Genomic DNA, 14924 nt, shown 5'->3' on the forward strand with positions numbered 1-14924 from the left:
TGGTGTGAGGTCTAGCAGTAGAGGACTATGTGGGGAAAGTATCTCTGTCACATGACTGGTTCTGTTCAATGCATTGGTCCAGGAACTTTAAACACAAACTTAATAATTCAGTGCCCTGAATAATGCAGGCCTAGGGCTAGTACCATCTGTGAAGATACTTCTTGCTGGGTTCTGTGATTGTTCAAAAGAGCAACCCGTGAGAAGCAAGGTAGAGAATTGTAGTTTCTCATCTGAGCTGGGAGGCAGTCAGGGCTATGGGTGGAGGGGACTTTGGGTAGAGAGGGCTCTGCTGCCTCAGGGATCTCCATGGGCCTCCTGATACTGCTACCAATCCAGTGGCTGGTTAACAGAGTCCAGCTTCTGGGTCCTAGACGGCTAGATGTCAATGTCTGGGAATTTGTCCTCTGAGATCCCAGGATTAGAAGTAGGGGTGCTGCCCTTACTGGTGGCCTCTTGCCAAAGATCCTACTCTGGTTTCTGCTATTCCCAAATCATATACTTCTGAAACTGTCTAACTTTCAGAAGCATAGTAACAGTGGCTGGAGAGATGGCTCAGCAGTTAAGAGCACTGGCTGCTCTTCCAGTGGTCCTGAGTTCAATTCCCAGCACAATGTCCCAGTGGTGGCTCACAACCATCTATAATGGGATCTGAACCCCCTTTCTCTCTGATGACATCTTTGGTCATGCAGGCATACATGTAAATTACATAAAAATACATGAGTAAAGAAGCATGGTAGCTGCTACCAAGGCCAGAGCCTAGTCAGGGAGGCCTGGGGCTCCACTCCAGGCTTAGAGGCAGAACCTAGTCAGCAAACAGAAGGGACATCTAGCTGGGTGGTGTCCTGAAGCATCTCAAGTCTTTCTGCAGATGTGTGGTCTCAGTACCCTGGCACTTAACACCAGTGGTTACTTCTTCCAATCACCTGATAAACTTTAAGCTGCATACTAGAGACTTTCAAGGACATGGCTCCAAAGGCCTCCTTACAAAGTCCTCTAAGAAGTGTGACCTTCCTTTCCTCCACCCTGAAATACCTTGTCAGCTCAGCCTGTGAACTCAGGGACAGAGCACACAGACAGCTTACAGAAGAGCCACTTCTGTCCCTAGACAACTGAAGCTCACAGATATAGCTGAGTGGTTGCTGAGGATGTCAGTGTGGGGAACTAAGGCTGGATGGATCCAGGCAGCTCCTACCTTTCTGATGCCATGGAGGCCTGGAACAGCCAGCATGTTTTAGCATGATCTGTACCACACCCTACTCCCTTTTGTTCCCTGAGACCTGAACCCCAGTCCCAGGAAGATTCTGAGCTGAAGCAGGATTAAGAGTAGACACTGACACTTGCTGGTGGGGCAGGAAAGCCTGGAGGGTCTGATGCATGCTAAGGTTCCCTGTTCCTGACTGAGGTCTTATCCATTATAGCTAGAACACTTAGCCAGCCCTTTTCCCTACATTACCCACGACTGTCACTCTCTTAATATTTGGAATTTCCAACACTCCATTTCCTCCAGGCTCAGGGCTGACCTAAGCTCAACAGTTTGCCTAGGCAGTAAGGCTGGGTCTCTAGTTGCCCACCTGAGACTAGAGCTTTCAAGCTGCAGGGCAGAACCCTGAGCTGCTTAGCGCTTATCTTGGGGTGCAGTCAAGTAGCCTCCTTGAATGAGGTGATTGAGCTGGCTCTTGAAGAGTAGGCTTCAGGGAGACTCTCTCCAGATAGGATGTGGGGTGGTCTGACTACTGAGCCTGGAGAAGAGTCTGCCTGATGGTGACTTTAGATTGTTTTGGTGCTCCAGGCCAATCCCATAAAGATGCAGATGGGTAGCAGGGTAGGAGAGGTGAGCTAAGCCTTTTTGGAAGGCACATACTTCCTTCTGCTGCTTCTTCTCAGGTAACACACAGTTTGAGGTCATGTCACATGCACGTATTTCTGGACTGTCACATACCAGAGAAGCAGAGAGGGGAGCTATTTTGGCTCTGCAACAGCAGGACTCTCCACAGTCTGCTGCATTCAGATACTGATGCTCTGGCTCAGATCTGGCTCTTCATTGGTGCACATGGACATAGATCTCCTGACTATTGAGCCTCATGTTCATGGCATCAGTTTCTGGATCTAGGTCTTGTGTTGTATTTGGGGTGTGGCCAAGTCAAAGTTGGGATGAATGGGAGGTACAGAAAAGTAGCTTGCTTGGGCAAATGCAAAGGGTGCCTTCCCCAATGAAGGGAGGGCGTCCAATGTTGAGCCCCAGCAGCTCAGCAACTTTAAATTAGTCAGGTGTGAGTCTACAGTGCAGAAGCCAGGGAACAGCACCATCCTGAGCTTTCTTTCTTTTTCCTTGTCCCATAAAGCCAGTTGGTGGTTATCTCGGTATACCACTGACACCACAAAAAAGAATATGAAGCCGAGTTGGAGGAATATTTTTCAGTATTGGATATTAAGTTCTGTGAGGTAATCACTCTACAAACTGTATCCCCAAACTATGGAGTTGGTTAAGAAATTTTAACATAGATTAGCTTTCTAGTAACTGGGATTAATAAAAAGAAAGGTGCTGAGGGAAAGAATATACATCTAAGTGTGGGTGTGGACTTGTTAAGAGAAAGGCATGTTTAAGTGTCTATAATAGCTATACATACAGATAGATAATTTTGATGACTTCTGAAGTTATCACTAGGGGTGGCCAAGGAACCTGCCTCTTTTCATAAATGAGATCATATGGTGGTCCCTGAGGTACACTGGATATGATTATAGCTCATAAAGTAAAGGCATAAGTGACAAGAGTTGCTCAAGGGAATTGTTTTTATTATAAACAAAGTTTATAGTCTTATTTGGGAGATTTGCTAGTTTATAAAAGCTGCAAGTTTATATCTTGGAAATGTTACATACTATATTCTTAGGCATATAAGCATGGTTGTTATTACTTTAATTTTATTATTATAATTTATGTGTATGTATATGTGCCTGTTTGTCTGTATGTACACCCTGGAGGCCAGAAGAGGGCATTAGATCCCTGAAACTGCAGTTACAGTTGGTTGTGAGCTGCCTGATATAAGTTCTGGGAACTGAACCCAGATCCTCTGCAAGAGCAGCGAGTGCTATTAACAACTGAGCCATCTTAATAGTCACAGCCCTTTCATTATCTTTTTAATGAGACAGGGTGTCCTTAAGTAGTGTTGGCTGGCCTAGAACTTTCCATGTAGACCAGGTTGTCCTCAGACACAGAGATCCTCCTGCTTCCATCTTCCAAGTGCTGGGAATTAAGGGTATATACTACCACTTCTGGCTGCTTCATTACTATTTTAATATTCTTGTTTTAGATCTCTATATAAAAAAATATTGGGGTTGGAGCTATGGCTCAGCAGGTAAGAGAGATTGCTGCTCTTGCAGATGATCCAGATTCAGTTTTTGGTACCCACATAGGAGCTCACAAACATCTGTATCTCCAGGTCCAATGGATCTGATGCCCTACTTATATACATGCAGGAAAAGCACTCATACACATAATTTTTTAAAATTAAAAACAAAGTAAAAATATCATTGTCTTTATGTAGGCAAACTTTTGTTAATTGTCCTGGAATTCTTGACTCTCATTTCACAAGGATTTCAACCAGACTCCAGGGTAAAGTATTCCTTTTTACTTCTGTATCTTAGTTAGGGTTTCTTTTCTCTTCTCTTCTCTTCTCTTCTCTTCTCTTCTCTCCTCTCCTCTCCTCTCCTCTCCTCTCCTCTCCTCTCCTCTCCCCTCTCCTCCCCCCCCCTCTCTCTCCAGGGCTTCTTTATGTAACAGCCCTAGCTGTCCTGGAACTAGCTCTGTAGACAAGGCTGGCCTCAAACTCACAGAGATTCTCCTGCCTCTCTCTCCCAAGTGCTGGGATTAAAGGCATGCACTACCACCTCCAGGCTTTAGTTAGGGTTTCTATTGTTGTGAAGAGACAGCAACTCTTATAAAGGAAAAACTTTTAATTGGGGTGGCTTACAGTTTCAGAGGTTTAGTCCATTATCATCATGGTGGGACATGGCAGCATGCAGGCAGACATGGTGCTGGAGAAGAGCTGAGAGTTCTACATCTTGGTCGGCAGACAACAGGAAGTGAACTGTATCACTAGATGTAGCTTGAACATAGGAGACCTTAAAGCCCACCCCACAGTGACATACTTCTTTCAACAAGGCCATACCTACTCCAACAAAGTCACACCTCCTAATAGTGCCATGCCCTATGAGATTATGGGGACCATTTTCTTTCAAACTACCACATTCCACTCCCTGGCCCCCATAAGCTTATAACAATATCCTAATGCAAAATGCATTTAGCCCAATTTCAAAAGTCCCCAAAGTCTATCACAGTCTTAAAAATATTTTAAAGTCCAAAGTTCAAAATATTTTCTGAGATTCATGTAATCTCTTAATTGTAATCTCCTACAAAATCAAAACAAAAAAACAGATCACATACTTCCAACATTTAATGGCACAGGATATACACTACTGTATATATGCAGGGAAGGGAGCATAGTGAGGAAATACTGGACCAAAGCAAGACCAAAAGCCAGCTGGGCAAACTCTAAACTCTGCATCTTCATGTCTGATGTCAAAACATTCTTTAGATCGCCAATTCATTTCAGCTTTGTTGACTGCAACACACTTCTCTCTTTTTGGCTGGTTCCACTCCCTGTTAGCAGCTTTCCTTGGCAGGTATCCCATGGCTCTGGCATCTTCAACTTCTTAGGGTCTCCAAGGGAATCCAGGCTTCAACTTCACAGTTTCACACAATGTCTTCTCTGGGTTTCTATGCATGGATACCCCTGATACATACCTGGCCTCAGTGGTTTTCCTTAGTTGTAGAAGGTGATTCCATAACCCCTTTTTCCTACCCTTGACTCTAAAGCCAGAACCATGTGGATGAAGCTGCCAAGTCCTTGCTGGGGCTGAAACATGGCCCTCTCATTCAATTATAGCTTCATCAGCTTTCAGTTTTCCATGGTTTTTTTCACTGCCTAAGCTTGGCTGTCCTAAAATTGGATCTGTAGACTAGGCTGGCCTCAAACTCAGAGATCTGCCTGACTCTGCCTCTGGAGTGCTGAAATTGAAGGCCTGTACCACCATATCCAGCTCCAAGTTTTTCTTTAATTACTATTCACAAGTAGGAAACTTAGTTGGGTGGGATCTTCAGTCACCACTCCCTTTATTCCATTTCTTAATCTATTTATCTCCTTGAACACAGGATTTAGCTCCATTCCACTTCCTGGTATGTCTTTTCTCCTCAAATTGTACATTTTGAATTTTAGCTGCTCAGCTTGCTCCTTTTCATTATATATCTTTTTTTTTTTTTTTTTTTTTTTTTGGTTTTTCGAGACAGGGTTTCTCTATGTAGCTTTGCGCCTTTCCTGGAACTCACTTGGTAGTCCAGGCTGGCCTCGAACTCACAGAGATCCGCCTGGCTCTGCCTCCCGAGTGCTGGGATTAAAGGCGTGCGCCACCACCGCCTGGCCTCATTATATATCTTAATTAGAGTTAACACTAATAACTACATGGCAGAGTCTATACTAGGCTGTTTTGAGATTTCCTCTGCCAACAGAGTTAATTCAAATTTCTTCACTTTAGCCTCAGGCAGACTCTTTGGACAAGGGCAAATAGCAGCCATATTCTTCACCAAAATGTCACAAGAACAATCTCTAGGCAACATACTAAAATTATTTCCCTCTGAAACTCTTGAGCCAGACCTCACAATTAAAAATTTTCATTCTCCCACTAGTGATTAAAGCATTCCATGCTTTCTTAACCCAAAGTATCAAGGTCCAGATTCCTGCAAACAAAAACATTGTCAGGCCTATCACAGCAATACTCCAGCCCCTGGTACCAACTTCTATGTTAGTTAGGGTTTCTATTGCTGTAAAGAGAAACCATGACCATGCAGCTCTTGTGAAGGAAAACATTTAATTGGGGGCAGGTTTACAGTTTCAGAGGTGTAGTCCACTATCATTATGGTGGGACATGGCAGCATGCAGGCAGACATAGTGCTGGAGAAGGAGCTGAGAGTTCTACATCTTGATCTGTAGGCAACAGGAAGTAAACTGTGTCACTAGGTGTAGCTTGAGCATAGGAGATCTTAAAGCCCACCCTCACAGTGACACAGTTCTTCCAACTAAGCCATATCTACTCCAACAAAGCTAGACCTCCTAATTGTGCCACTCCCTATGAGCTTATGGGGGTCAATAGCATTCAAACTACCACACTGTGTTCCCTTTGTTTACCTCATCTTTCATCTTACCTCACAGAGATGTTTGAGGATCATAACCTTAGAGTGGATTGCTTGGGCCCTGCTCCTACTGGGGCACCCTCCCAGATGTAGAATAATACCCATCTGTCTCCAAAGTCCCTCTAGGAACCTTGGATGATTCAGTAAGGTGGTGGAGAAATTACCCAACACCAGTCTGCTAACTCCTCATTGCCATGGCAGAGCCCAGCTACTTTCTTGTTCTCATCTACCCTATCCACCAGCAAGTGTGACTCAAACCTGCCCATTCAGTCACTCATTCATTCATCAATTCACAGAGTCATACAATACATTGTAGGTGGAGTTTCTCTGTGTCCTGGCAGCTGGCTCCTAAATAACCACTCAGAGACTATTTAGTAATTATAAATACTTGGCCAATAGCTCAGGCTTGTTACTAGTTAACTTTCATTTTAAATTAACCCATATTTCTTATCTACCCTCTGTCATGTGGTGGTACCCGTTCATCTTGCTTCTCTCAGTGTCTCCTTGTGACTCTTTCCCTTCTTATTCCCAGCATTCTCTTAGTCTGGTTCTCCCCACCTCATCTTATCCTGCCTAGATACAGGCCAGTCAGCTTCTTTATTAAACCAATCACAGTGACATATATTCACACAGTGTAAAGGAATACTCCACAATACATTTGTGTCTTTTTCACAATTAGCCTATCCTTTTCAGTTTATTTTAGCAATCCTTAGAAAGCAGAAGGGAAATTTACCTGGTGAGGGCTTCATGTTGGGTTTTTACAGGGTAGGAGGTGAGAGGGAAAGGAGAGGCTGAGTACCTCCTACAATGAGCTGACTCTTCCCATATCACAGCATTGTTACTATGGGTCTAGAGCTCCAGGATCCAAACACCTCCCTCCAGACCTTCAAATGAGTTTCTAGCCACAATCTTTGGGGATGTTTTCAAGCTAAAGCAGGTACAGATGGGAATGGGTTCAGGAACCTTCCTATGGGTCATATCCTTGTAAGACATCAGTCCAGAACTAGGAGAATTTGAGGTCCTCCAACAGGTTCTGGCTTCAAGAAGGAAGGGGACAACCTGGACTAGGGCTCTACCCTACCCCACCCCTCTGCTATAAGCCCAGGCAAGCTGGACTTAAGACAAGTTCAAAATATCACTTGTCCACTGGCTTCTGGGAAACATACAGAGCAAAGAACTCAGACGATGTGAAATGAAATGCCTGAAATGGGTATTTCTGAGCTGGGGAAAGAGGCCAGGCCTATACCAGACTCTAGGCAGGGGAAAGATGTAAAGCTGTTTTCTGCTTGGAGCTAAAGACACTGTCATTCAGACCTGCTGCCATGGAAGTCATGCTACCTGAGGCTATTAGGATGTGTGGCTTTGTTGGAGTGGGTATGGCCTTGTTGAAGGAAACATGTCATTGTGGGGGTGGACTTTGAGGTTTCTTATGTTCAGGATACTTCCCAGTGAGTCAGTTGACTTTCCGTTGCCTGCAAGATGTAGGACTCGGTTACTCCAGCACCATGTTTGCCTGCACACCACCATGCCCTTCATCATGATAATGGACTGAACCTCTGAAATTGTAAGTGAGCCACCCAATTAAATGTATTCTTTATAGGAGTTGCCATGGTCATGGTGTCTCTTTACAGCAATAAAAACCTTTAGTAAGACAGATTGCCAGTCAACCTTAGGAGATGAGGAAGCCTGAATTCTCTAGTCCAGGGGCAATGTCCTTTCCATGTTCTTCCTGAGGACTCAGTTTACTTTCTAGTCACTTTGTTTTTCAGTCTACATCATGTGCAGAGTAAGGCTCAGTATCCTTAGCCTGAGAACTAGGACCCTAGGCTATTCCTACATTGTTGCTCCTAGAACATGGTTTTACTCTACACATCGTCTCTGTTGGGCTTTGTATGTAAATAAAAGAATGTGCAAATGTTAAGTCCAGCAGAGGATCCTCACAGTCTGGTGCTCAGCTGAACTGACATACTCATCAGGTGGGCCCAGACAGCAGCCTATCCCCTCTGCCCTGATTGGCATGGGTGGCACTCCTACCTGGAAACCATTATCACATCCATGCAAACTCGACTGATGGTAGGGTTAGGTCTGGGGTTTTGGGTTGAACCTTTTAGTCTCATTCAAAGGCCTGAGGATCACAGTGGTAGCCTCAGCCAACTGCCCTATGTGAGCCAGAGTCCCCTTCTGGCTAATATAAAGACAACCTCACTTGTTCCTCCTACACTTGGCAAGACCTCAGTGATGTTCTGGTATCCCTGTGCACTTGGCAGGGCTCATGCTCAGGGAGGTGGATTCCTTGAAGCTCAGCAAGGATGCTATGAAGGCTGGACACATCGAGATTGTACTGAGCATCAGACTCACTCATCCTTTTGTCATGAACTGGAGTTCTCTCTGGGCCCTGACCCTTAAGTGCTGTTTGTTGGAGGTGGCAGACCACCAATCAGAGCATTTGTGGCCCAAGACCCTGCCAACAGCTATTGGCCAATCTGCCTGAACTTAGACACCGTCAATGCTGGTACTAGAATCATGAGCTCTACCAGGTTGTGTATTGGCACAGAGATGTGGGATGTCTCAAGCCCAGGGAGGCTGTGAGCATCTTATAAAGGGCTGCTGGGTCTCTGTGGGGGCCAACCTGCATCACCTTTTAGTTCCCATGTTACCAGCTAGTCTGGATATACCCTACCCCACCTTGGGGCTTTTGCTGACTCTGCAATCTAGGCCACTTTCAGAGACCTTCCCACCAGGTATAGCTATCCATCTACTTTTTAGGTGGGCTTTCTGTTCATCCTTCTTGCCTGGAGGCCAGGGTCACAAAAGCAGCCCATACCTGCACCCTAGGTCCCTTAAAAGTAGTTCCCTTAAAATATGGGAGATTATCACTAATGAGGGTGTTTACAAAGTAACGTGAAAGCACTGGCTCTACCCAGCCATGTGCTAAGGCTTTGCTAGACAGGCCTTCAACCTAGAAATCAAAGACAGTTCTTAGCTGGCAATCAGGTAGGAGATTACACCATTCAGGAGTATCAAGAACTTAAGTGTCTGGGCTGTGATTTGTTATCTGTGTACTTTTCTCCACATGTGGGTGCTTCCAAAAACCCATGCATGAGCCCCAATCCCTTTTGGGTTCCAGTCCTCTTGGGTGGAACTTCCTTGTCTTGTCTTGCAGTCAGGATCTCTTTTCTGTTCCCTTCCTCATTCTGCAATGACCACAATCTACAACTCCGGAAGTCTGGGCAGATGACCTGTTTCCCCTTTGTTACAACTGTGGTTCATGCCCCAAATGAGGGCTTCCAAGGGTGAGGCCAGGCACTGTGGGGGACTTGGGTTTCCACCCATCCCCAGGAAGGGGAGGTGTTAAAACCAATAAACTGTTGGAAGAATTTGAAGTCCAACATTCAGGCCAGGGGTAAGAAAAGTTTGGGAGCACTCCACATTGTGGGGTTGGCAGAATGGGAGCTGGGTACACCAGGAGTGGAACAGAAATGCAGATGGACACAAGGCCTGGCACAACGAGGGAACCAGCCAAGTTCCCAATACTGTCCTGTCAGAAACTTCTTCATGGTTCCAAGGACCTCCAGAATCGACCTTTTCCCCACCACTGGAGGCTGTTTGCTACTCACTGGATCCCACTGACTGAGGCCACAAACCCTGGCTTCAGGTCTAGGGTAGCAATGACTACTTGGGTCTGTCTGGATATTCCCCAACACGATCAAGGAGCTCCATAGTGCCTGCCTGAGCCCCACCAAGTCCTGAACTGGGAATCCTGAGCAGCTTTGGCGTGAAAGATCTCTGCACCTATTCAGGCTGCTCATTATTTTTTAAAAGAGCTGAATACTAAAAATAGCAGCAGCACATAGAAAATGGGAGTCATTAAACAAGGGAATGACAGAATGAAGCTTACAGGGCCAGATTAAAGGGGGTGGTGGTTGGTGTCAAGCATTACCTATGGGGCAGGGTGGGCAGTGCCCCCACTCCCAACTTGGACTCTGGGCCTGCATTGAGCTAGGCTGACTGGCAAGGAGAGAGGGCTAGGTCTGCAGAACTGGGGCTCTGAGCACCAACTGATATGGTCATGGAAAAAGGGCCATCATGGTGTTCTGGGCAGCACTGGCAAACTTCTAGCTTCATGGAACTGGAGTCGGGTCCACTTGGCATCCACTCTGGTGGTGGTGTCTAGGATTCCCAACACTATTCTACTAGGACATCACGCTTGCTTCCAGGGTCCTGCGAGCAGTGACCACAGCTAAAAGAATAATATCTTCCCCTGCAGCAGACCCATGAATTGACTGAAGTGTATGACAGACCTGAAATGGAGCAGCTCATGTAACAAAGGACAACCTCTATAATGTACATGCACTTTAACTGGTCACTAGATTGGCAGGGAATGACCCCTATCCCAGTGGGATTAGACCTATTGCCTGCATCAACTAGCAGCCACCTGACCACCTCTTATCTGTTCTTGCTTTGTTAGCCCAGCCATATGCAAACCCTCATTTCTGCAAGTCAAGAGCAATGGACAGGTTCAGCAGCTAGTGGATCTGAAGCTTCAGCCAAACGTACACAAGATAACTTGTACCCTGGAAATGCCACTGGGACTCTCACAGACAAGTTCCCTTACATACACATCTGTTATAATCAAAGGGCTACCATGTTCTACAGGACTTGCATGTTTGTCTGGGTTCCAGCTGGCATCATATGGATTTAATGACTTACATTCTAGATAAAGAGGCCACACAGGGTTGAGGCAAGTGGTCTGTCAACAAGATGATTCCTTTGGGCCTCTGTTGACAGATGCTACTTACAGACCTCCAAAGGAAGGTGAATTAGTCATGTCTGGCTGAAGTCTCATAGCCCAGAAGCCCTGTAGTGAAGCCTATCTGCCTGTGATGGGGGCAGTTGAAGAAATTATGTTTAAATTCCCTGAATCATAATGCAAAGTTCTTGCTCACATCCTGCTCAGATCCAGGACAATCCAAGGGGAAGAGGAACCCTAGTCTTGAAGGCAGAAGGGGCTCTGAGATCTACATCTGTATGGATCCAATTGACACGACTGCAGTCGTGGTGAGGTGTCTCTGTCATGACTTTCCAAGTGAACCTGGTTAGCTTTCTCTGCACAGTTCCCCAACAAATTACAAACAGAACAGATCATCAGAGGGCTTTACAAGCAGACCCTCATAGCAGGAATGTGCCTAATTTTAACATTAACCTAAGATAAACCTGGGACATCCTGGTTTGGTCAGTGTCATCCTAATCAATACACACTTATATACTTTAGACCCAAATCCTGGGATCTGGGGATCTTGCTGCCTCCTTTCATTGAGTCTCCAATAAACAGCATTGCAGTCATGGCTGCCTGCCTGCCTGCGTGCTGGATTGTTCTGAAGCAGTGTTCCTCACTCCAAAATGCACTCTGACCATGGATGATTAGCCCAAGGGGTGACATCAAGCCACCCGATCCATGGCTGTGTCTTGCCTACACAGTGATGAAGGCTTAACATTGTGCTCATACCCATCCTAGCATTTCTTTTGTCAGTGACTTTTAGGCCTGGGCCACTGGCTTGAAGTTTCACTAGAGTCCTTAGAGAAGGAGTGAGATCCAGCCAGGAAATCAAGTGTTTGAGAGTAACATGGCCCAACTCTACAGCCCCTGGAAGGTGGAAGTATCTAACATCCCCCCAAGAACTCTAGTTATGAGCTGAGATGAAGAACAGCAGCATTTTGGAGGGTGGTGTAAGACTCGAGGCCCTGGGAAAGACTCAATACTTTGGACCAGGCTCCCTTCTGATCTGTTTCCAGAACTTTTTTTTTTTAGCAAAGTGTTCAGAGAAGATAGTATCAATGCTGGCCACAGTGGTCTTTGCAGCCAATTCTCGGTCAACTTCAAGATCCTATAATCCATCATGGGTAAAAAACTGAGGAACGTGGTGCATGCCTTTAATCCCAGCACTCGGGAGGCAGAGCCAGGCGGATCTCTGTGAGTTTGAGGCCAGCCTGGGCTACCAAGTGAGTTCCAGGACAGGCGCAAAGCTACACAGAGAAACCCTGTCTCGAAAAACCAAAAACAAACAAACAAACAAAAAAAAACTGAGGAACAAACAGGTTATCAGGTACCAGGTAAGAAGTGCTTTCCAAGCCAGAGACTGCACCAGCCATCAGAAAATAGTTTAATTATGTACAGATGATTGGCAAACTCATTAGAGTAGGGTGTAGATGTAACCCCAGATTTGAAGAAGTGACAGGAGAGCAGTGCCAGCGACATGTGCCTTTCAAGAGGTGACAGTCACCAGACACCACGTAAATCACAAACTGTGACAGCTGTGGAAGGGGTATAAATCAACACTTTTCCTCTGGGACAAGAAAAAGAAAAACAAAACAACAAACATCAGATCTGAGGAATGTTTTCTCTCCCAGCCATGGGATGGTATTTGTCCATGATGAATAGAGGATGGCTGGGAGTAGATGGTCCAAGGCCCTGGGGCTGTATCACCTGTTACACCTGCTATGGTCCCGTCTGTGCATTAGTCAGGCAAGCAGCACTTAGGCTTCATGAGCAGCTCCTGCAGCCATAGCCATCACCGGCCTCAGAAGAGGGGCCTCGAGCCCTGGTTCTCAAACTCAGACCATGCATCATTCAGCTCCATGAAGATCATCTTTGCATACTGCTCATATGGCTGCCCCGTGGCCTGCAGACAATAGAGGAAGAGCCAGACTGATCACTCAGCCCACTTCCCATCAGCTCCTTTCATGTGATACAGTCAGCAGGAAAAAAGCCCATAGAGGATGAAAGGCAGAGACAACCTAACCACAAGCACAGGGTCCAGGAGCCCAAGGCCTAGTATCCTGGGAACTGCCACACCATACACTTACCTTATCTGGATGCACTACCAGCACTGCACGGCGGTACTGCTTCTTCACCTGCTCTGGAGTCACCAAGTCAGCCATACTCACAGGTGTCCAGCGGCTCTCCCCATCCCACAATACTGTGTGCATTGTGGACAGCAGTGCACGAATGTTCCTCTCCTTGCCTTCAATCCACTCCAAAAGCTGCAGACACCAGTGTACACAAATCCTCAGGAAAGAGCTGTAATTTAGGAGACCTCCCTCCCTGCTGTGTGGAGTGTAGGGTGGGAAAAAATCAAGGTAAGCAGCAAAGCAAGTACTGAGGGATGTTCAGAGGCTGGAGAGGGTGGGTGCATCTTTTCAATGGTCCTGGTCCTCAAGGGAAAGACCACTGGTAAGCCTGGGGAGCAAGCTTCTGTGGAGGCCTCTTGAGAACATGGTTTGATACCTCTCTGTTTATCCCTATAAGAGAGCAGGGAAGCCATGGCTCCACCCTACTCCCTACCACCCAGAAGGGCCCCAACCTAGCCCTCTGTTGCAGCACTGGGCCCAACCCAGACCATACAGACCAGGTGGTTCAAGCTACAGCACCTTGTAGAGAGAAGGTACTGTGGACAGAACTGAGACCCTTTTCAGCCAGATACAAAGACAAGACCCTAATCCCTCAATATAGCCTCCTGATCCACGCACAAGGTTCAAAGAGGACAACTGGGTCCCTGGCAACCTTTCAGGTAGTTCTTAAGGGAATGGCCACACTGTGCCCTAAAGAACTGACCACCACACAAACTTAAAGAAATGGATGTATCTAAGATCTACAGTGGAACAACCGGACCATTGTGCCATAATGACTCTTTACTCCACAGTGAGTGCCCCAGGTCAGGACCAAAACCCAAACAAATTGCTGTCCTCAAAAGTCAAATGAGCACCAGGTGGTGGTGGTGCATGCCTTTAATCCCAGCACTCGGGAGGCAGAGGTAGGTGGATCTCTGTGAGTTCGAGGCCAGCCTGGTCTACAGAGTGAGTTCCAGGACAGGCACCAAAATGACACAGAGAAACCCTGTCTTGAAAAACCAAAACCAAAACCAAAACCAAACAAAACAAAAAAACAAACAAAAAAAGTCAAATGAGCAGGGTAGTGGTGGTGCACACCTTTAATCCCAGCATTTGGGAGGCAGAGCCAGGAGGATCTCTGAGAGTTTGTAGCCAACCTTATCTACAGAGTGAGTTCCAGGATAGGCGCAAAGCTACACAGAGAAACCCTGTCTTGAAAAACTAAAAAAAAAAAAGTCAAATAAACCTTGGTTTGGATGGGTACAGGTCTGAGCTATGTATGCCCTCTTGCCAGCTCAAGGCCAAGGTCAAGCATGACCCTGTGTGGTGCCTGCATCCCTCACTAATCCCCAGTGCCCATAAGCAGCACTGTGAAATGCAAACATTAAGTGTATATCAGATTGCCCAGGAGTATGGCTACATGGAGGTCCTGGTTCTGCCCTACCCCAGGAGCCCCCAAGTGCTAGGTCCATACACACAGCAAGTCTGACTGGAGAGACTAGACTTTGCAGTGTGACCTGGGCCCTCGGGGTACCCACCTTCAACTTGAATGGGTCTGTGTCTCTGGCAAGGTCCTGTTTTCGCATCTCAGCCATGGTCTTTGGTCCCTTCTTGTCAGACTTGGAGAAGCCTTGATTAGGCAGCAGATCTTCAAAATCATTTTCTGAGACCTTTGGCTTTTGGGCTGGGGTAAAAATAGATACTTTTTATAGACACTCTGCCTGCTTTTACCTTTCTCCTGATACCTGGATAGTAAAGAAGAAAAACATGGCCTCAGGGCCATCTGTTAAAG

At 46.3% G+C, this 14924-nt stretch overlaps 1 protein-coding gene across 9 annotated transcripts in view; it reads right to left on the minus strand.

Annotated features, from left to right (window-relative positions):
* Nucleotides 1-12382: 12382 nt before the first annotated feature.
* Nucleotides 12383-14924, minus strand: part of Gak (cyclin G associated kinase) — a 68162-nt gene continuing 65620 nt past the window's right edge. For all 9 annotated transcript variants that reach the window (XM_052735754.1, XM_052735755.1, XM_052735753.1 and 6 more), the window contains 3 exons: nt 14671-14816; nt 13109-13285; nt 12383-12924 (listed from right to left, as the gene is read on the minus strand). In XM_052735754.1, coding sequence (XP_052591714.1) covers nt 12823-12924; nt 13109-13285; nt 14671-14816 — 425 coding nt within the window. In that variant the 3' untranslated portion in view covers nt 12383-12822. The remainder of the gene's footprint in view (nt 12925-13108; nt 13286-14670; nt 14817-14924) is intronic.

The sequence above is a fragment of the Peromyscus californicus genome, unplaced genomic scaffold, assembly GCF_007827085.1.
Source record: "Peromyscus californicus insignis strain IS unplaced genomic scaffold, ASM782708v3 Scaffold_13__1_contigs__length_99412109, whole genome shotgun sequence".
In the NCBI taxonomy this organism is placed as follows: domain Eukaryota; kingdom Metazoa; phylum Chordata; class Mammalia; order Rodentia; family Cricetidae; genus Peromyscus; species Peromyscus californicus.